Source organism: Porites lutea, chromosome 1 (assembly GCF_958299795.1).
Source record: "Porites lutea chromosome 1, jaPorLute2.1, whole genome shotgun sequence".
Classification (NCBI taxonomy): domain Eukaryota; kingdom Metazoa; phylum Cnidaria; class Anthozoa; order Scleractinia; family Poritidae; genus Porites; species Porites lutea.
Window position 1 is genome coordinate 34,966,760 of NC_133201.1, and position 23,403 is coordinate 34,990,162.

A 23,403-nucleotide genomic window follows, 5' to 3' on the forward strand; every position below is an offset into this window, starting at 1 on the left:
TGTCAGAGCAAACTCGACTGCTTGATCTTCGAAATGCTTTTTATTCGCGAACTAAAACCAAAAGTGAACAAGCAATGTGACTCGAGCTCGAACCTTGCGAAGTTATTTATTTAGTTATTTCACTATTAAATATCTCTTACCATTTTAGCGTTCCTGTTATCATTAACGCTGTGATTTTCTTGTATGGTTTCTATATAAATATTTTAAAGTTTATTAGTCAGTATCTCATTGGTCCTTTCACATTTTACACATGCTAACATTTTACTTCTGAACTTGAAAATGACTGTCCGACGATTGAAACGTCGTTCTTTTTTAACGTTAATTTTTGTAGTGAAATCCGAAAACGTTTTAATATTGGATTCACCTAAAGAAACTCACCTCGGTAATGAAACTTTGTATTATTAGAATAAAGGAATCCTCTCTGAAATACTTTGGTCGTTCACTTGCTGAATGTGAACATGCTGCTGAGAAACTCGAAGATACTGCCGCAAATTTCACTGATGTTGGAGTTGACATTAACGAAGTTGGAAAACAACTAGCAGATTTGCAGGTAATACAGAAAAAAAAATTTCCCTTAGCAAGCCTGCCATCAAAGGTCCCTTATTTCCTTTACCGAAGCAAATAAACAGCGAAAGCAGCTCGCTGGCTATCCACATCTTGTAACCGTTCTTTTGAACCCGCCCACCCTTTTGTGTTTTTGTTTGAAACGTGCAGTTTTTGATACGTGTTGGCCTTTCGTTCACAACGATCAAAAACGCGAGTTATTGAAAACCCCCTTAACGGTAGTGGTCAATCATGAACGTATTTTAGTTTGAACGGACATAAACGAACTACTTATAGTAAGCCTACCATACACAGGACGAAATAACGTGTTTCCGTATTTTGTAAACTCGACGGAGTCAGAGAAATATATACTTCTTTGATTAAGCGCCCACGCTCTCAACCTAGCAAAAAAGCCCCTTTGCTCCCGTCCCACTTTCCTAAGTAGTAAATGAATATCGCGGTGTCGTTCTCTGTCTGTTATTAATATTATACTTTTTTTCAACTCTGATAATACCCGTATCACATTACATGTCTACGACACATTAACCCTTTAAGCCCCAAATATCCACTTAGAAATTCTGGATCATACGTTTATGGGAAGCTGCCCACCTACCCCTCTCCCAAGCCAAAATTAACACATACCTCTCTCACTTAGGGCAAAATGTTGGCTCAGGGGAGAGGTAGGTGGGCAGTTTCCCAGAGGCGCATTGTTGATGTTGGTCCCTCTTCGGACTTAGAGTAGGTTCTGTGGGATTTAAAGTTAAGAACCGCTACACTGCTGATTGATCAGCGTGCTTTCCTTTTTAAAGGACGAGGAATTAATAGGAGTACCAGTATGATGAGATATTGTCTTTAATTTTAAGGAATTTGAAAATGATTTGGTGAAAGAAGAAGCGAAATTTAGTGACATAAAAGAACAGTTTGAAGATGCAAAGGAAACAAGTTTGCTTAGGGAAGAAGACAAGGCTAGAGTACAGCGCAGGATTGCAGCTCTCGATGATAAGTGGGCAGAACTGAACAAACTTCATGATGACAACCGTCGGAGGTAAGAGTTTGTCTTAAGCAATACCTCTTCCTTTTTTTAAGGAGGCTCGCACCCATTTTTTAAGGTCTCGCCCCCTCTTGTTTGATGTTTCACAACTTTGGTTGCAGTGCATGTACGGAAAAGCCTCAAAGTGAAACAAGTATCTAACATTGAACTTAATTTAAGAGTATCCTTCGTTGACATCGCCGCTCCATAGCAACAGAATAACAATGACATGAAATATACAAATTGGGAATTTTTTCGAAATCCAATCATGATCTGTTAAAATCCTCTAGTGTGCTTGTCCGTAAACGCTATTAAGATAGATTTATTAAGAGACAAAAAAGTATATTGCTTGGTTTAATTAATAGTTTTCTTGTTTCATCCTCATTGTCACACATTCTACACACACAAAAAGGGAAAAGAGAAATTATATGCCCGGGAGAAAATTAATTAAAACATTTACCCTTCATGACGTTTTTTCCAGATTAACGCAAGCGCTGATAGTTTTTCATGAAGAGTTGATGGAAGAGATCTATGACTGGATAAACGATGCTGAGAAACAGGCGGAATCTATAGCAGTAAATGAGGATAACATCAACTCAGTCATGGAGGAGTATAGAAGACATACGGTAATACCAATGTTTTACTGAATATCTGCGTTCCTGGGAGTTGCACTCAGCTTAGCTTACAGTCAGTAAGCTTAGCTGGTTACAACGACAGAAGAGAGAGAAGAGCTACAGTAAACTTTCTGTGTTTGTATACTTTTCTTTATATAGTGAAGATCATTTAGGCCCAGTTCAGATGTCGTGCTTCTGCCGTGCCGAACTTAATTGTAATTCGGTTCGACTGTAGCACGGCAGGAAAACAACTTTGATTCAGACGTCGTGCCACAGTCGAACCAAATTCAGGATTTACTGATGCCTCGTAACAATTCTCCTCCTAACTCCTCGTAGGAACGCAATCTCGCCAAAATAAATTAATATAATTTATGAATTTTGCTTAGCGCGGCAGAAGCACGACGTTTGAATCGCTACCGTGCCAGAGCCGTGTAGCACGGCAGCGCTTGTCGAGCTTAATTAAGAAGTTTCATGCAGAAGCACGACGTCTGAACTAGGCCTTATATCGTTATTTCAAGAAAGGTTGTCGGAAAAAGTGCGCGCGACAATCCCGAAAGGTATTGTGGGTGATGTTGAGTTCACAGTTTTTCAAGTAATATATCCAACATGAGACGCAGTGTTTCATCACCAGATGAAACACCGAGAAGAGAGTTGAAAATACGACGCGTAGCGGAGTATTTTTGACAAACTTCGAGGTGTTTCATCTGGTGATGAAACACTGTGTCGAATGTTTGATATTTCTTCTCAAACAAAATCATTTTTGAAGGAGAAATTAAGGATGCAAAAATGAGCAGTTTTTCATCCGATATCCAAACACTCATTAAACATTAATTTCCTTTGAATTTTCTTTATGAATTATTAATGAGTTTGAGAAAGAAATTTCAAAGAATGGCACGAGAAGCCATGGATGTATGTTTGCGAGTGCTAAAAGAAAGCAACAAAAGTAGGTTCGACAGCTACAGTGTCAAGGAAAGTGCATTGATCATATCCCATATTACTTTTCGGGATTGTCGCGTGCACAGTTTTTCCGACAACCTTTCTCGAAATAGCTGTATACTGTAGTGAAGATTTTCATGGCTTGCAGGTCCTTGAGAAAGCAAATTTGTATGAAAACATGTGTCTAACAAGCTATGTAAACTTATAGTTGAAAATAAACAGCGTAAACAGCTGATGGATTGCGCGAAGCCGGATAATGATGTACATCTACCTCCTTTGCAACAGTTCCTTCTTATTACCATTTTGATTTATACGGCAGCATTTCAACCAAAACTTTACTTGAGCAACGGTCAATTTTTCTATCTCTTCTTCACTAAAGCTAGCACCAGGAATGTCCTCCAGAGTAAGGTCATGTTAGTTCTGATGTTTAGTCTGCTGCAAGCGACCATGAATAAATCAATTCTATGGGCAAATTGCACACTAAACACCCTGCAATGTGTTACAATGCAAATTAAACAAAAATTTACTCTTATGATTTGGTTCTTAAACAGGAACTGAAGGAGGACATCGCATCATTCGAGCCAACCTTTAGGAAAGCAATCTCAATCAGTGATCGGCTTTTGAGTGAAAAACTTGTGGATCCCGAGAGAACCGAGAGTTATGAAACAGAGATAAGTACTCTGGAGAAGAGATGGACAAGACTACAAATGAAGACAATGGACAATGGCACGAAGTGAGTGTTTTTAAAAGGGTCGGGCGTATTGGGGGAGGCGGGCTCGTTTCTGGAAAGTTTTGTGGTGTGAACACGGAAAACGTAAAATAGCTCTTCGAACCTGGTAATAACTAGGATTTTTGAAAACATGTACTTGAGCTCGGCTGCATAAAGCTACGTGGATGATAAAGTGTGGATTTTCTGCCATCGTCAGTCCCTTTATTCCCGAAGCCTGGTTTTTACTAGCGCATAAGCATAAGCATAATGGCATATTTGACCCAATTCTCGATACCAGCTCCCTCAACCCAATGATAAACAAGATGGCGGACGCTTCGTCCGCTATATTGCTTTTGATATGTTGGCATAAGGTCTGGGTCAAAGTGGCCTCTGATTGGTCCACGGCCTTGTGCTTATGCTTGTGCTTATGTCGACCCAGTTTTCACTAGTCAAAGCTACGACATAAGCATAAGCACAAGCACAAGAAGAACGAACGTTTTTCTTGTGCTTATGCTTATGCTTATGTCGACCCAGTTTTCACTTGCTTACACATGTGCTTGTGCTCATGCTTATGCGCTAGTGAAAACCAGGATTGAGGCGTCTTTTGCAAGTATTATGGATACGTCAGTAGACACAGTTTTACAAGTACAGTAAACACGAAATAGAGCTCAACGAAACCAAAAACCCCCACTTCCTTTAATCTTTAAGTGGTAGAAATGCCTTTGTATAAGTGATAAATATAGTTTACATGAAGGTTTTTCCGAATTTGTCGACACTAATACTCTCTGGTGCTTTGTTGTGTTAAGATTGTCTGGCGTCCTTGGAAGGTACATCACAACGAGGCTAGACGACGCAGAAGTTGCTTTAACCCGTGCTGAGTCCAGCATTGAGAAAGATGATGGCGATTATTTGGATCTTGAGGCTGCGAGGAAGGCGCTGGACACTTTTGAGGTCAGCAATGCACACCGCTTCCATTTATCAATGGAAGCATAAAGAATTGGCGTGACACCGCGACACCATGACACCGTGACGCCGTGTTTACAGCCTAAGAAAAAAGTGGTTCAGATCGATCCCAGCTGCAAATAGTACGGCTGCAACTGTAAAGCATGGTTTTGCTATCTAAACGATCGTAGTGACTGGGAACGAGCCATTTAGGTAGACTGGGGCCAGAGCATGGAAAGTAACGTCAGACGTGAGTTTGACTGGGCTGAACCTTCAACGTTCGAGGTTTATGTTACTGGCCACTAAAGTCTGCCCCAGTGATCGCTATGATTTCTGTGGATACCCAGGTTGTTTTAGATCGTATACGCTCTCTTTGCTTATTGCTAATTAGAGATCACATGATCTTCCCAGGAGATTTTGTCATTTGTTTTATCAGAAAGGAAAGAGTGAATGCGAGCATATAGCCTGCAAGCAAGCTCTTAATTTCAAGTTTTTAGCAAAGGGAGCCGCGCGTGTTATAGGGGTGGATCTCTCGTGCCGAACGCGCGTGATTTCTCACGATATCCCCCAGATGCAGAGCTTGCTCGCAGGCTTGCGAGAATAAAAGAAGTGTCCAATTTTGAAAGAGTCTGCGCGCCTTGGTTTGTTACCATACAATCTACAACGACAAAGTGTATAGCTGCTGACTAACTGATTTTCCATTACGTTTCTAGAGACGAAAGGAAGGTGTTCGAGATTCTCAAAAGAATGTCGACGAGATTCTCACTGAGTCACGTGCTATAATGAAGGAGGATTTCTTCAAAGAACACGAACGCGACCATTTCCGAGGAAGAATTGAACTTATCGACAAAAGAAACAAAGAACTTGACGAGAAAGTAACTCAGGCGGAAAGACGGTACTTTGTTTTAAAAATTTTCGTTGAGGCCCCTTGCAACCAATTCTCTCCTCAGCATAGGTTGAATTCATTTAATTAAAAATGTCTCGTACTTTAAATGTCATTCAGGTCTTATTCACTGAATCTTGTACTATCTGCACCACAAAAAATTTGGTAGATGCGTATTTTTTTTCTTTCTTCTTGTTTCCATTTTCTCTTCCTCTTTGTGCGGATGAATTATCGAGGGAACTTTTTTTGAAGATCGTGAAATGAGCAAATCGTTAAAATAACCCGCATAAATTTTTAACCCTTGACCCGGTAACGTTAAAGGTCTTATTGTAAGGTAAGTTCGGTTTTATTAGTTTGTCAGTTGTCCTTATTGATTGATATTGTGTTTCAACAGGTTACTCGACACATATCTTTTGCTACTAAAGCAAAACTTGCAAAGAATGAATGTATGGCTAAATATGGCGGAGTCCCGAATAAAGGCACAAGGCGCGATAGGACCCGGATATGATGACGTAAAGAGACAACTGGAGGACCATCAGGTGAGCAGAGGCGTCTTCACCTTAATTTACTAACAGCTTAAACTTAAGTCAAACATGATAGTTTTATTCACAAACTCATAAGATGTAGCCTCCTTCCCCTTGTAGAACCATAGAAACGAACTGTTCAATAGAATAAGGAAATACTAAATAGAAAATAAATATATTTATTATATGGACACGAGTGTTTTACTGAAAAATATACCACGCGCAAAATTCATAAAAACTGCATCTGCTGCACGAGTGGTTTATTTTCCATAATCTCACACGTGAGTTTATCGATGACGTAATTTCGGTAATTTCCCTCTATTATTTTATCAATGTCTTTTTGTCTATATAATAGAAAGAACATTACACGGTGGCTTGAAGATCTGAACTTTATTTTCGAGTGGCAAAAACAATATTTTACTCACTCGCTGCGCTTGTTCGTAAAATATTGTTTGGCCACCCGAAAATAAAATTCACATCTTCGCGCCACTGTGTAATATCCTCTATAAATAAGTAAACAAACAAATAAATAATGATTAAACTACTAATAGTTGACACTACAGCTGTCCCCGCTCTGTATATTGCCGGGCAATAGTATTCTTGCTCGTTGTATAGCTCTTTGAAATATACCGATTTCATAATGAAGATGTTCACACATATTCCATACAATAGGTGAGATAAATTCAGGAAACGCAAGGTTCCATACACAGTTTCGGTTCGATTTACATAGTTTTGATCAAAACATTCTCAGTTTCGAGAATAGTTTATTCTAAACCATAAGAAAAGATTTAATTAGAAGTCTAATTTTTCGCTATTTCTATTTCACTTTTTACATTTAGTTCATTTTATTTGCCGGAAAGTAAGCCTTAGAAATTAAAAGGACGTTTGCTCAAATCACGCTCGCGCATTCTAGTCTTATTTAAAACTTTATAGCGGAAGGACATCTGTGAGCAGGGAATAAGTCAGCACAGAATTTGATGATCGGCGAATTTCTGTAATCGTCCATCGTTCTGCTAGTGATAAGCTAGCCGTTGAATCATTCACTCGTCTTGCTTGTTTGGGGCCGAGTCTTATTCCGGTCAAGGAAAGAGAAAGAGTGTCTGGTAAGGTTTCCAATCAAAGATTTGCGAACTCGTGTCTGGCAAAACTCACTTGGTGTTAAAATATACACTGTTATACGCACCTTATAACTTCATCTGCGCTTAACGAGTGTCTTTTGGTCCATAACTTTCATAACAACTGCTCCACAGAATGTCACTGACAACACGTAACGCAGAAGAGTATCGAAGTATGACTGCACAATTCATGTCACAAAATCTACCTATTGTAAGCGGTCCCTCGGGATTTTTTGTGTTTTACACCATCCTAACCATTTCGTACTTGCGGGCGCAAACAATAGAAACGTCATCATTACCTACCGATTCCTCGCGGCCCCCGTTCAAGCAACTCGAGATTTTTTTTCTATATTGACTGCCTGACTGTATATTTCAGCTGTAAGTACTTTCCTTAATATACGCGCGAGTTACTAGAGTGCCTCCTCGGGATTTCGCCTTCTGGGTGAAATTCCAGCGGGGGCAATTAAGTGTTTATTTCTCTACCATATTCCTGATCGAATGATGGAATTGGAATTTGAAAATGTTGTTTTTGTGGAGAGGGGAACATCTTGTTCAAAAACAAGTTTATCCGAATTCTCACGTCTTCTCGTCAAGGGAACGAATATTTTTTGTCAAGTTTAGGAAACAATAGCTCTTATGCCTTTTTTATATTGTAGATTTTCCAAGAAGAACTTCGCGACCATTCTATGATTACCATGATTCTTGGAGTGGACGTAACACACCCCGCCATTAATGAGAGCACGCATCAACAAGTGAAGTCACTTAGCGAACGCTGGAGCAAAGTGTGGAACTGGTCCGAACAGAGAAAAGCGCAACTTCTTAAGGTATTTTACTATTATGAGTTAACGTGAATGTCTAAACGACCCAAAACGTTTAGAAAATACATCAGCTACTTCCATATTAAGAGTCAAGGAGGGCCTCGACTGAACTCTGGAATCAATTTCGTCGCGACCTTCCAAAATTTTGTAGACTTTACTTTTATTAACACTCAAATGGTACCCTTTTCACATACTAGTTTACAGTGCTGGCTCTCCTTCAACTGCTGTAAATGCACCGTCTTTAAAATATGATTAAGATTAAGATTAAAATGTGAAAGTAGGTTTTGGCGTACTGATGATGTTATCATAGCGTCTTTGTTTTTGTTGTGTTTGTTCAATTTTTGCTGTTTATTTTCTTAACAATGTTTTGTCTGTTAAGGTTTTGAGCAACTGGCAGAGATTCCGCGATGAACAGCTATTATTGCTAAACTGGCTGTCAGACGAAGAGAAAACTCTGAAAGACATGGGCAGAACAGATCTCACTAATGAGGAGGAAGTAAAACAAGATTTGGAAAAACTTCACGTAAGAAAGTGATGGGGTTTAAAATTATTTGTATCAGTCCTAGTGCTATGAGAGACGATAACGCACTTACGAATTTGAACAAGGTTTTTAATCATCCCCCCCCCCCCGGAGCTGTCCCAGTTGAAGTTATTTAAGCCATTCTATGAGTAAGAAAAGTTTATTTCTTGACTTTATTATTCCACTATTATGTCATTTTACCGTATAAGGTCAAAAGAGCAAGCAAAATACGAGGCCGTAATACACTGTAGTGTCCTGGTTTAACCGGTTTACAACGGGGCTAGTACCGGCGGATGCAAAAGGAGCAACTATGGCTGGCAGAATCAGGATGTTTTGGACACTCTTACTAGAAAATAGAAGCCAAAATAACATTTTTTCTTTTGCAGTAGAATCATGAATTAACCTCTCATTCAATGGTTTGGCATATAATACGCGCGAATATATTGCTAATTATTAACGTCATTCTTACAGACGGAATCAGGATGTTTTTGAATACTCTTACCTAAAAATAGAAGCCAATTGCCAAATAACATTTTTTTTTGTAGTGGAATAATAAACCCCTTATTCGATGGTTTAGCATATAATACGAGCGGACATTTTGCTCATTGCTCCTACTTTTCCTCGCCCCTACGAGGCTCGGAAAAATACCACGCAACTCGCAAAATATCCGCACGTATTATACGCTAAACCATCGAGTAAGGTGTATGTATTGTATCAGTGTGTATTCCTGACCACGCTTCAAATTTTTTTACACTCAATAAACTTGTCATCATCATCTTTATCATCATTATCAATATTATTATTATATTATTATTATTCTTACTATTATCATTATTATTATCATTATTATTATTAACTATCTAGGCAAAAAAGAGCTAAATACAGTCAACTCTCTCGTAAGCGAACACCCTTAGCGCACGACAAAGTCGTCGCTTGCGGGAAGGTGGTCGCTTACGAGAGGTGGTTGACTACGAATAGCTATGCTACATTACATTTATACATTGGAAAAATACGACTTCGAGTTGCTTTTTATCATTGATGGACTAGTGTCTTTTGTCTTTTCAAGACGTCACCTGATGCGAATATCTGTCTTTTCCTGTTTGAATAACTAGGTTATACAAAAAGAGTTAGACGAACAAGGAACGCGACTGCAATCCTTGCACCAGGCTGGCTCAGATTTGCTGAAGAACGTTGATGAAAGTGATCCAGCAGCAGCAGAGATAAATACTCAGCTTAAAGACTTTGACGACTGTTGGAATGATATTGCAAAACAAGTCATAAACAGAATACAACTGGTGAGCTACTTTAGATAAATGATCCATCGCGGCTTTTGAAAGGAAGTTGAATCCTTGCTACAGATCTGACGCCATTTTATAGAGCAAGTTTGTTGTCTTCTTATGGTGTGATATTGTTGTCGTTGTCATTCGCAATGGTAGAAATGTGGTGGCCGGATCTTCCATGAGCCTCTTGTAGCTTAGTGGTAGGGCATCTGGACTATTAACCAGGAGGTCATATAAATTTCGACTTTTATTGGGAACACTCTTATTTTTCTTTCAAGCCGCCTTTCTCACTGACTGAACATTCATCTTTCTCATGTTTACACCAGGCTTAAAATTCACCATCAAATTTCTGTTATTGGGCATAAGCACATATCGACATCCTGGCCCTAGCAGTATACAGAATGTCTGTCAAATGAACCTAGTTTAGGGGCCTTAGCTCCTTACGATTCTCCTATAGCTTTGTGGTACAGCTTCTGGACTAGTAACTAAGGTCATAGGTTCGACTATTATGAGGGGTACAGTCCACTCCCTTTATAGCGGACACTGTATGGACCTCAAGTTAGTGTCCTCATCAGCGAGAGTCCGTATTAGCGGGAGTTTATTTCACTCAAACGTCTGTAATTTATTTTTGCCGGGGATTTAGCCGCTGTCCGTTTTATCGGGGTGTCCGATATAGCGGGGTGTCCGCAAGGCAAGAGTTGACTGTACTCGGATTTTTTTCTTCCTAGCCGCCTTTGTCACTGACTGAAAAATCATCTTTTTGATGTTTTGACGTTTTAGCTGGAAAGTTCCCAGAACAAGTATCAAGAGTTTCATAAGGAAATGGATGCCACGAATGAATGGATGGATGAAACCGAGAAGCTGCTTAAATCATTTGACATCGGTATGGATCCAGAAGAGGCCTCAAAGTTGCAGGAAAAGACTGAGGTCAGTTACTACTTGCATTTTACTTAGTGCGCATGAGCTTGTGTTCGCCTTACATTTGTGGGATGTCATTAAACAGACAAAGTGAGCCTGTGTGTAAACAGCTATTGCGCATAACTGCTATGACTCAAGCTAAGTATTCGTTGTAAAACCACGGGGTAAATAACACACGTTACCAAGACATTCACGATGCACACAGAAAATCAGTCAGTGATAGTTTTTCACGCGTTATTCACTTTGTTATTCATCGTTGCATTTCGACTGCTTATTGATGGTCCCTCCGAGGGGATAGCCTAGATTTGCTACAAGGGATTTTTGTGTAGATCGTTGCCTAGTTACAAACCGAAAGCTGCTTATTACGAATGCGTAGATGTAATGGGATTATCAACAACGACGACGACAACGTGCTGATAGTCAGGTATATCTTACCAAGCTCTACAAAACCCTCAAGTTTAGTGCTAATAAGTCCAATGATGAGCGAGATACAGCCATTTAAAATTTCCAAAGAAATGTCCATAAATTTCTTTGTAAATTTTCGCGTTTTGTATGTCTGTATCTTCATCAATATTTGCCCTATTAACACCAAACTTAGGGATTTTGTAAAGCCTTGTGTATTCTTTCTGGCTGTGAAGGTTTTGGGTTGATAATCCCATAATATACAGGCTCCTACCAAGTCCTTTTTGGTTTGAAAACCTACAATGAGAATTCCGTGTGGAGGTGTGACTCTAACTTGCGACTGTTACTAATTCTCCGTTCCAGATTAAATGTGAAGAACGTGCCAGATACGCATCTAAAGTTGATCGAATCAATAGACTCGGTAATGATCTCGCTGGTGAAATAGATCAACCCTCGCACGACATCATTCAAGACGAACTTCAGCCTTTCAATGCTCGATGGAGTGACGTCTCAGCCCAGCTGGAGAACTTCAGCGACAAAGGATATCCTCAACCTAAAAACGACTGCTGCTTCCTCAGACTCATGAGAAGAAAATTTGGAGCCTTTCAGTAATCATGATAATTTTTAGAAAATGGAGAATATTTTAATTAACAATAAGTAAAATATTTCTTAGACTTCTTAATCTCCGACGCTCCTAGAGAATAATGCGTACACATAGCTTGTGTTAATGTAATCTAGCGATACAGCCGTAAGTAACCTAGCTTGCCATTTCTGTCAACACATCAATGGTGCCCCTCTAGAAAAAAGTTATTTATATTTGTAAAGTAATCCATGTTGAACCATAAGGATGGGCTGATATCAACACCAGTCGTGAATTGTCGAAAGCTATCGATGCAGCAAGCATTTAGAATTGCCTTAATGGATCGATTAGTCCTGCATTCCACGTTTTTGCCAAATTCTCACGAGTCCATCTCAGTTTCTAAACGCATACAGTCAAAGGTCTACGTTTGTATGGCGGTCCATACGAGAGCAATAACATTCGTTTGTAAATTTATCTACTGCTCACGCGGTCTGCAATAAGATCATTTTACGATCGTTAACACCTGGATAGAAGCCGTAAATTCGTGCGTAAACTTCAAAGTCTTGTGCGAACTAAGCTCTTAATATTTTGTGGCAATAAAAACGCCGATTTGAACCATAAACGCGTTATCAAACCCGGGGATCAGCCATTCTCTATAAAGCAACACACTGTCTGTATTACAATGTACTAGGTAACATTACGCAAGCACTGTCATGCATCTTCCTTTGCGCAACGTCTCTTTGATGAATACAAGTTAGTATCCGTGACAATCATTATGATAATAATCGAGATTTTGTGCGTGCTTAGCCTTCCCCTCCCCCAGGACATTTTACCCGCTATTGTATAGGTATGGAGAAAAGGGACAGTTTTTTAATTCATATTTAACGTTTATAACGTATTTAAAGTTGAAAAACTGTATTTTTTATCAGTTTTAATGTTATTGTTAAATTAGCTTTTTTAGTCAGGTACATTTTCTAAACTTGTACTGATTTCGCAAATCACTATTTTAACTTTAGAAAGCGGTAATAAAAAATAGTAATTTTCAATATTGATGAATCTGTCTTTCTGTCTGGGTTCTCTATAATTAAACTCCTCTCCAGTTGGACGTCAAATTGAGGAAACTTTTTTGTGATTCTGTCAAGCAGTTTGAAACACTGTTCACCTCGAGAATTAGCTCCAACGAGTTAGGTGGGGGGGGGGGGGGGGGGGACTAGGTAAGGACTAAACGCTAAAGGTTATGGAAAACATGCGCGGCCTTTGTAATACATAGATTTAGCCAGGGCTAAATGCGAAGCTCCCGATAATATTTTTAGTTTGCTCAAACAAAATGTAAAATCGTGTAATGCGAAGCGGCGAAGGTAACGAGAAAAAAAACAAAAATAGGCCTAACAAAAAACAAAAATAGGCCTAATTAGAAAAAAAGCAACTTTGCACGTGCAGCACACTTTCTTTGCCGTTGTTTTGCACGACCACAACGTGAAACTTCCAGAAGCTTCCTGCTTACACGTTTTATGGAGGAAATGTCGTACGTGTTCTTGTTCACTTTTTTTCCACTGTCGCTCATTTTCACCCCGGTAGCCGCTAGCATTTCTCATTTTCTCACCGCCGCTACAAAATTTCATGTTGTTCCTCCCACAAAAATTTCTCCTTTGTTTTTTCTATCTCGCTCTAGCTCTTATTCTCGTTGAGCTTCGCTGGCCTGTCGCCTTGCTTTCTCTTTTCCTCTGTCTTTCTCTTTCTCTATTTTTCCAAATTTGTGGACGGGATAATTAATCCAAACTTAATACTTTAGACAACAGGATACACAAACAATTTGCGCTTTCCGTTTTCGTCTTTGTTGACTCTTTAGTTGTCTCTGCTTCACAAAACGCGGGCGGCCATACGCTTTCCCGACAAAATAACCTGACATTTGGCATAGGCTTACATGAAGTGGGTGGGTAAGGTCGGCGTTCGTACGCTACGTCATAACCAAATTTTCTTGCTTTCAGAGGTTACCAATTTATCTTAGCTATGGGGCTCCGCCACCCCCGCTTCGCGCGCGGGATTTCCGGATTTCCGCTATGAGGTTGCCAAAAGGTAGTAAAAAGCGGGGACCCCCTTAATCCGCTTTTTTTTTGCTTAAGGATCTCATCAACTTGCGCAGGTTTACATTAACTTCACCCCCATGACTTTATGACCTTTTGTCTGTATCTCAAGAATAAAATGCTTATTTTAGATGGTTTAACCGGTTTGACAGCTTTTTAGGTCAGTGAATGGCTTGGTTTTGATTGATTGACAAAAACTTAGAAACTCATTCGCTGGTTGATTCATTTTAAGGAAAGAATAAGCGCCAACTTACGTATCACCTAAAATCACTGAACCACAACGGCATTATGCCAGTTTTACTTTCTGTTCCATTTATAGGCCGTTTTTCCTCTAGAGGTGTAAAACTCGGCTCGTAAAAACGGAACACATCAAAGTAGAAGTCCTTATAGACCTTCTTGGCCGCCGCCATGTTATTTTGCTTCTTACCTCGATTTCACTAATAAAAACTGACTTTACCAAGTCGCCTTTGAAAGAGTTGGGCATAACAAATAAATAAATAGATATCGTCTATTCCACTCTCTTGCAGATAACTGAATTAACAAGCGGTTATAACTAACAATAATGCTACATTAAAGCTATGTGTTAATTATACTATACTTAAAAAAATACTTAAAATGATAATCACGACGGATACTTAAACGACGAATGTTTAAAAGTAAAAAAGTTCTCTGATCTCTTAGTTCTCGTGATTTTATTAAATGGTCGAAAAAAACCAGGTATAAGGTCAGTATAGGGATTAGTTCTTTGTACAGTAATGGACACCAAGCACGATAATGGGTAGTCACACGTGTCTGTCATCTCAGCCATAAATTTATGACATAGGAGCTCGTGTCTCCAGGAAAGTTTAGTTTCTTTGGCTAGCGGCATTGCTTGGCTGTACGAACTTTTAGGATGTATGATTCTGAGTGCCCTTTTTTGCACGCACTCTATTCTATCTGACAGATAGTCAGGGATGTCTTGCCACACCTGCACCGGCATATTCTAAAATCGGTCTAACACTACTTCTAAATACTTTCAACATGTCTTGTTCTTGCAAGGCATCTTGCTTTAATAGTCTGAGAGCGTAAAGTTTCTTTGATGCCTTAGCGGTAATATAGTCAACAGGGCAGTTCCATTTCAAGTTCTCATTAATGATTACTCCGAGCAATTGCTATGATGAAATCCTTCATACTATTTGGTTTCCTATATACAGGGGTCTCACATACTGTGTTCTGTACAACAATTATGTATATCTCTAACAGCAAAATCCAACAGGCTACTTGAGTTACGTGGTATTACCTCAAAAACGGTCATGTCATCAACATACTTCAATCTTGAGTGCCAATCACCAAGTAGTCCCTTAATCATTATAGCAAACAGGGTAGTTCCGAGTTTAGTTCCCTGTGGGACACCACCATAGGTGTGGCGTCTTGGAGACAGGGAACTACCGACTCGCACCGCTTGGGTTCGGTCGGTAAGAGGGGCTCTTATCCAGACAAACAGAGTCTGAACGACATTCAAGAAACATAGTTCTTGAAGGATAATGTTGTGAGCGATTATATCGAACCCTTTTGAGAAGCTGGCAAAAAATATGCTAGTATAGCAGTTTCCTGCGTCAACTGCCTCGTGTATTGCTTGGAGTGAATAAATCAGTGCTTATAGTTGAGTGTCCTTTCGGACCATATTGTCTTGGGTCGATATCGCATTTCACCTGTTTGAGTAACCTTCTATGGGTGAAACCTTTCAAGACTTTAGCTAAGCAGCTGGTTAACGCCGTAGGTCTGAGGTCTGACTTGATATCTTGAGGGGGAGAGATCTTTGGAACCGGTGTAATAATTGACATTTTCAAGGAGTCAGGTAGGAACCCTTCCTACAAATGATTGGTTATAGATATCCTTTAAAATAGGGGAAAACTCAAGGGCGAATTCTTTGAGTAGCTTGTGAGAAATGCCGTCTGGTCTTATTGTTTTATTTGTGGCCAACTTAGATAGATCAGACAAAATCTCTTTCTCGGAGACAAATAGTTCATTAGGAAAGACATTTGGTAGGAGATTCAACTGGAAGTAAGGGTCAAAGTGCTCCGTTATGCTAACAAAAAATTCATTGATATTGGATGATAGGTCAGCGGTGTCTGAAATGCCTTCGTTAAGGAATTGATGTACCATGCTGGTTTGCTGGGTGCGTCCTGACCAGTTAGCGACTTGATTTATTGCCACCATTTTTTAGTGTTGCTTTGAGCAAGGTCGTTGATTTTACCGTTGTAATAAAGGGATTTTGCAAGTTTGATATCACGTTGGACCTTGCTCCTCCAAAATTTGTAGACAAGAGATTCCTTCCAGAGCCTAATAAACGCAGACTGACGTTTCGAGATTAATAGCTTGATGTTACTCGTAATCCACGGCTTGTACTTAAATATGCGTTTCTTAACAGATTTCCAAGGAAAATAAGTGCCCATGGTGGAGTTAAGTTCTTGTGATAAGATCTCGATTTTTTGTGCACAGGACGGGGCACAGAAAATCTCCGACCAGTCTTTCCCTGTCATCCAGCTGCCAAAGTCTCTCCAGTTACTAGCTCAGCACTGCCTAATCCTGATCCTACGGGATAGAATCCTGTTTGGGCGGGGATGTTACCGTTGGGCGAGCTGAGTATGATCTATGTTTGAATGATTATTCAGATCGGCCTCGGCGATAACACCCTCCGAGATCTGGATTTCAATTAAAAAAAAAACAAAACAAAACAAAAATTAAATAATCTAAAAAAATCCATACTTCGAAAGGATTCATTAGATTAAATCCAAATCGGAATTCATGGCAAGTGGTTTTTCTGCGAAACCGATATAAGGCCAATGAACCATACTCTCACCGCTTCCTGTGAGAATTAGCCCAGTTGTTAACTAAGATTCGACCAATGAAACACACCCTTCGATAATAGGCAGGATGCTTTTGCAAATTATGTCTATTTCATCAATGATGCTTCCTAATTTGAATCAGGTGATTATCACGAGACTGTCTGCAGGTTAAACTCAGCGGCCGCGCCTTAGGGTTATTTCGCTCCGCATCATCTGCGCTACAAAATACCAAGCAAACTTTCTCTGGCAAATAGCTCTTTGCAAGAGTGAGGATGTATTCACTGTTTCTTTTCGGTGAGTTACAACATGTTTATTCATGCTTTCTTTGAAAATTCCTGGCGTCTGTTACCCAAAATTTGAACTTTTTCACTTTAAGAGGTTTAGGGCACAGCGCCAACGAGATGTTTTTATAGTTCCTCCTTGCTCTTCCGCCCTTCGCAGAGATTTAATGTGAGCAGACGTACGCTTTGGCGAAGAGAATGTTTCCAGGAAATTGCAAATTTTGAAAGATTATCTTTCATCTCGAAACCTGATGTGGATAGTCATTCTAATTCCACTTCAGTTCAGTGCGATTTGCTTTACATGCATCCCTTAAGTGAAATAATTCAATTGTGATAGAACAAATATTCTATTGTTGTTTTAGTATGTTTGTTTTGCTAAACCAGGTGCTAGTCTGCGACGTCTCATCCACACAATATTTCCAAATCAGGTTCTTTAGAACAAAGACAGTATTTTCTAGCCAGGCTTCATTTAACTCTTTATCCCAGAGTATACCGAGGTTATCCCTCTGAATTCGATGGGATAGCATATCTGTTTGAGTTTCTGGGTCCTTACTGACCTTTGACTCATGAACGCTGAGGGATTTCTTAGAATTCTGTTACAAGTTTGGATGCACAACAAGTAATATAAAAAAATTAAGGATAGGAAATGATAAGAAAAAATATCAGCTGGTTAAACTAGAGGAAACTAAAATGTTTGACTGTTTTCCAAAGGAGCCAGTACAGAACAGCTCGAAATAAATTTTCGCTTTCGATATCGCATTGACCTCTGTCTTTCTTGGAATCCATAATTTCATGCGTCAATCATTCTACTTATGCCAAAAACTGATCCAGCAGTCATTGATGTTTTCTGAAAACAGTTTTCAGTTACTGTATTTTACCTTTGGAAATTTACAGTGAAGTGAGTATCCAAGAATATACTGAGAATCATGAATTAAGAAATATAGCGGTCAACCGGAATCAGTCTGGTGTTTTTCTTTCCTCATTCGATGCAATAAACTTATTGCGGCTTCGCAGTAGGCTAATTCTGGTCGCGTACGTGACCAGCAGGGGTTGCCTGTGCCCGAAATACATACATACATACATACATACATACATACATACATACATACATACATACATACATACATACATACATACATACATACATACATACATACTTTATTGCATAGCTCCCCCTTGGGGGCTCTTCCGCCATACATACACGAAATTAAAATAAAATGAAATAAAATAAACTAGAAAACTATTTACATTTCAATGATAAAATAACGAATTTCTATAAATAATAATGATAGTAACAGAACGTTAATTTTAAAGACTATTTACATTTCAATAATAAAAAACTATCTATGAATTAAAAAGATATTTAAAAATTGTCTTTTTAAAGCGTTAGAATTTCCAGTGTCTCATATAAAGTTTTCAGTTTTCAGTTTCAGTTTAAAGTTTTGCCCCACGGTAGCTGAAAGCCTTTTGGCCTATGGCCAGCCTATACCGAGGCAACGTAAGGTCCTTGTTCTGTCTTGTGACTCTTTGCTGAGTTTTTGCGCGATATTGGAAGCGTCTGTGGAGGGAACCAGGTGTTAGATTCTTTAAGCATTTGTACACCATCACTAGGTCGTTAAAAAGCAGTTTATCCCTTACGTTAAGCCATTTAAGGGACTTCAGGGCTTCTGAAACATGATCGTATTTTCTTAAACCAGCTACGATTCTGCAGGCATAGTTCTGAACTAGCATAAGTTTTCTAACGTTCTTCTTGCTCGTGCTACTCCATACCGTCGAACAATAAAATAATTTGCTGAAAACGAAAGCATTTATAAGATAGATCAATGTTTTTTATCTAAAAGGTGCTTTATCCTATTAACTCTCGTTAGTTTAAGCATACAGTTAGAGGCAGTTTTAGTGATATGTTCGTTAAAGTCGAAATAAACTGCAACTGATTCAAATTATCTGCAACTGATTCAAATTATCTGAAATCAGCAATATCACCGCATTTGGCTCGATTTCAAGTTCCTCGAAACCGGGGCTCTTTTGTTCGCAGTCAATCGATTCTGAAAGAAAACAAAAACAACAGTCGATCATTCGATACAGTGGAATGTACAAAACGTAAAGCACGGGAGAAATCCTATTTCGTATAGAAAGCCACGTTTTAATTTGGCAAGCGAAGAGTATGAAGGCCAGTGAAGGTAAAAAATTCCCGGTGAATTGAAAGTGATACGTTTCTCAGAATATTTCAAGCAATTCCTGGAACTCAACGATAAATAAAGTCGGTGTTTTGACTAAATTTGTATTCAGCCAGGCTCTGTTGTATTTATTTAATTGATAAATTGCTTTAGTTATTAAGAGCTTTTCTGGAAAGTGTGACAAGGTTTGTTCTCCCTTGGTAGTAAAACGTTTTAGTATATACTAAAACAGTGGATAGTGTCTTTCGCCGGCTCTGATTGGCTACTCAATCAGTGAATATCCTGCACTATTCACTGATTCACCTCCAGTTCCTCCGAGCGAGCGACGCCAAACTCGCGTAGGTTGCGAGCAAAATGCTTTCCCGGTTTGCTGCCGTAACAAACTAAGAAATTACACAACTAATCAAGCAAGCTATTTCCGAAATACATGAAGAAGGTGACGAAGTTTGGTTTGGAAGTTTTAACGGGTAAAGCTTTGTCTTTTTGACTTGAATAGTTATAGATAAAACCGGTGAAAAAGTTGTTTGTTTACAAATGCAAATTAAGCTTAAGTCTTGCGTTACTTTATTTAGTTGACTTGTTCACAAATAAGCTTAAAACTAAATTTAATAATCTTTTTTACAGAATTATTTTAAATACAAACAGAATTCACAACTCCTTTTGAAGAAACTTTCCCGTAAGAGCTAAACAAACGCCTTCAAAACTTTTATTTGTCGCTAAGAAAAAGCAACGACCGCGGCCGTTCGGTCATCGCGCGGAAAAATTGTACTCGTTGGCAACAGTAAATGAGTTAAAAATCATCATTTTGTGCTCAATTATATCACTGTCGGTGGCTAGTATTGGATATTTACCTCGCCGCTTCGCGGCCTCGGTAAATATCCAATACTAGCCACCTCCACTTCGGTGAATAATTGTTATTTATACCCAAATAATTTGATACGCTCTCGAAGCGTTAAGAACCGGTTGAACTAGATAGGAAATTCACTCTTTTACTCACGCCATCGTTCGCGTGCCCTTAACCTTATCGTGAGCAGGTTTCAGACAAATAATATTCCGATTTATTTCCACGGACTTTTTCCAATTTAGCTTGATACAAACACTTATTTTGGTTCAAAGTTCAGTTTTTATCGATCGTGTCGTGTTGCGTTACATGCACAATATGTAAGCAATCGAAGTAAACTGCAACTGATTCAAATTATCTGGAATGCCATGCTTTACTCGCATGAGCACCATTGGAAACTGCTAGTTTCATCGAAGATTTTCTAGATCTCCTCTCCTGGTTGCGAAAGCTGTATAACTTTGGTTAACACTTTTTTGCCGTGTTGACACCTTTCATTTCCCCCGGGTTTCCAAACGGGTCAGGCGTTTTTGTCTGGCGTTTTTTTTTTCTTCACTCGATGCAATGAACTCTAAGTTCATCTAAGGTTTTGGAGGCCTAATCCTTCCTGCTTGTGAATGCTGTATAACTTTCGTCAAAACATGTTTTGGCCGTGTTTACACACCTTTAATTTTCCCGTTCCAAGTGGATCAGGACCACGGTGATAATTTGAGTCATGCTGAATTTGGGAGCGATGAAACTTCGTTATTTCAGTTAATCGTGCGGTTGTAGAAGTTTGTAAGAAATTCCTTACAAGCTTAATTTTGTTTTCTCGAGGAAAGATTAGTAAAACTAAAAAGAAACAAATAAATTTGTAATTTCGTAAAGCTGAATAATGGTTCAGCTTGGGAGCTAACTGGACAAATGCTCTCAGTATTACGTTAAAATTCTCGGGATGGGGGATTGATACAGCTATTGATATTTTGTAAGTGTTCCTGAAAAAGATGATAAAACAATAATAACATTACCTAGAGAGCCTAGAAAATATCTGTAGAGCAAAGTATTTTGTCTGGAACGAAGGAAGTTTTCACTCCGTTTTCAAGGGTGTAAAAGGCCTAAAAAATTTAATTCCCTTAGCTCTAAAATTCAGAATGCCTCTAGTATTGCTTTGTTTAATTCTAAACTTCAGTCATTTTCTTGGTATAAGCACAGGCACTTTAGTTCTCTTAATGCTTGTGTGAAGTTTTTGGCTTTTTTCGATTTTTTCTCGTTTATTCTTGCATTATTTTTTTCTCACCTTTTGTTTTTCGTTTTTGCACTGACACGTTCAGCCTTTTCTGTTTTTATGTCCTGTTTAATTATTATTTTCTATGTTCTACAGAAATTGTGCGTGGTGAGAGCCAATTGTCTTGCCGATGTCAGTATTTATCTATTAATTAGATAACATGATTTGAATGGTAGTCTTATTCACCAGCCTTATTGGCTTCCTTGGGCTCCCTTTCATCATGAATGCATCTATTTTTAAAAAAATTATATGCATATGTTATTTGTATGGCAAAAATGCTAATTAAACAATAAAAACAATAAAATGTCACACCCTGCAAACTATTCTGCGCTGGATACATACAGCCATTTGCACAACTTTGAAAGTACAACCAATTCGTTCAACCATTTAAAATAAGCAACATATTAAGTCCTAAAGATTCTGTTTCGGATTGTCTCAAATCACGAGTTCGTACAAGTTTATTTGCGCTGGCTGTGGAGCTCGTTATATTGGTGAAACCAATAGGCAATTTTATTAATGAGTACCTTTTTCGGGACTGGAATTCTCACATTATCATTCAAGCATCTCAACAGTTCTAAGAATTGTAAAGATAAATGTGGAGTCTCTTCCTTTGAAATCAGTCTTGATATTGCTAGTTCTTATTATCAACTTAAGGCTCAAGGACAGCTTTCATATTGAACATCTGAAACCTGAACTTGACGAGCAAATTGAGCATGTTAGTTTGACATTACTGTTTTCCTTTGTAGTTCGTTTAGTTTTCTTTCATATTATTGGCTGATTCTACTACATTTAGCATTACATTTTAAATTTAGGTTTTACCCACAGTTCGTTTAGTTTTCTTCCATATAATTGTCTGGCTTTAACATGTTTAACGAATTTTGAATTTACAAGCAATCATTGTTTGGATAGTTATACGAGTATTCCGATTTAATTGTACGCTATTAGTATTATACCTTGTATGACTGGAGATGATGTTTGAAACATCGAAACATAGTTCCACAAACTTAAAAGTGTCCTTGTGTTTTTAAAAATTACAACCAATGTACATGTAAAGCAAACTTAAGTAGTGCCCTTCACAAATTAATGCATCAATATGTTTTAGGTGCAGTTTTGGTAACCACAAGTCAAGGGTTCTCTTTCGAAATGATAGAGTTGGAGAAGAGTTTCTCCAGACAAGCAGAACCAATTCCAGTAGAGGTCCAGTTCATAAGCCCGGAGGATCAAATCAAGCCAGGAGATACGTCAATACAGTATCGAGCTGCTCTTTGCGGGGGATCTTACTTTGAGGGTCTCATGGCCCATTTTGCAATCAATCTGGCAAACAATCCGTGGATCATTGAAAACGGAGACTACATTACTGTTGTTGCTAAAGATTCAGCTGGAAATACTTTGGCTTCAAATGTAAATGTAACCACGAAGCAACCCCAGCCGGACTTCAATTTCACCTATCACGCAAAGTAAGTACTAGTCAATTCCAAAGCAATCCAAAAGTCCTTTGGGACTTTTCCCTAGCATTAACCGAGGACGGTTTTTTTATCCCTTTCCCTTCTCAAATACCATAATACACAGTGTACATGTTCGTAAGGAGCTTTTGCAGTGCTTATAAACAGGTATTCTTAATATATTTGAGGGGGGCTGAAAAAACGAGTTTACAAAGCAGGTAAAAAACACTTCTATGTTTTTGTAGTAAAAGTTTGTTTCCTGCTCTAGCTAGTTAACAGGCATTCACGCGACCACTCGCTGCCTCCCCTCCCCCCCTCACCTCCATAAAGTAAGGGACGTCACGTGTCATAAAGCATCAACATCATCATCAACAAATTTATTTCACAACGCTAACCACACACAACAAAAGCTGACTTCCAGGTGGGGCGTATGCAAAAAAGCATTACAAACAAATAGAAGCAGCATGGTGTTCACAAAAGTTACAAAATTTCAGAGAAAAATTAATTACGTAGAAATGTATACAATATAGCTAGTTTTGCAATATAGTTATGTTGGTGGGAGTTTTGAAAAGTAATTAGTATAAGTTTTAAATATACACACATGTAAATTAATGAATCAGACCGATCCAGCCGAAGGAAAAGAGGCAAGTTTGCTTTTAAATTTGTAAAGCGATT

General features: G+C 38.7%; 2 protein-coding genes across 2 annotated transcripts in view; both read left to right on the forward strand.

Moving 5' to 3' along the window:
• Positions 1-12,860, forward strand: part of LOC140948977 (uncharacterized) — a 75,883-nt gene extending 63,023 nt beyond the window's left edge. The window contains exons 62-73 of the mRNA XM_073398235.1: positions 406-550; positions 1,407-1,588; positions 2,055-2,199; positions 3,675-3,856; positions 4,639-4,783; positions 5,488-5,669; positions 6,052-6,196; positions 7,953-8,120; positions 8,494-8,637; positions 9,747-9,929; positions 10,695-10,841; positions 11,598-12,860. Coding sequence (XP_073254336.1) covers positions 406-550; positions 1,407-1,588; positions 2,055-2,199; positions 3,675-3,856; positions 4,639-4,783; positions 5,488-5,669; positions 6,052-6,196; positions 7,953-8,120; positions 8,494-8,637; positions 9,747-9,929; positions 10,695-10,841; positions 11,598-11,846 — 2,017 coding nt within the window. The 3' untranslated portion in view covers positions 11,847-12,860. The remainder of the gene's footprint in view (positions 1-405; positions 551-1,406; positions 1,589-2,054; positions 2,200-3,674; positions 3,857-4,638; positions 4,784-5,487; positions 5,670-6,051; positions 6,197-7,952; positions 8,121-8,493; positions 8,638-9,746; positions 9,930-10,694; positions 10,842-11,597) is intronic.
• A 4,033-nt stretch (positions 12,861-16,893) lies between these two features.
• The window catches only part of LOC140948986 (uncharacterized), a 15,330-nt gene continuing 8,820 nt past the window's right edge, over positions 16,894-23,403 (forward strand). The window contains exons 1-2 of the mRNA XM_073398245.1: positions 16,894-17,020; positions 22,389-22,743. Coding sequence (XP_073254346.1) covers positions 16,999-17,020; positions 22,389-22,743 — 377 coding nt within the window. The 5' untranslated portion in view covers positions 16,894-16,998. The remainder of the gene's footprint in view (positions 17,021-22,388; positions 22,744-23,403) is intronic.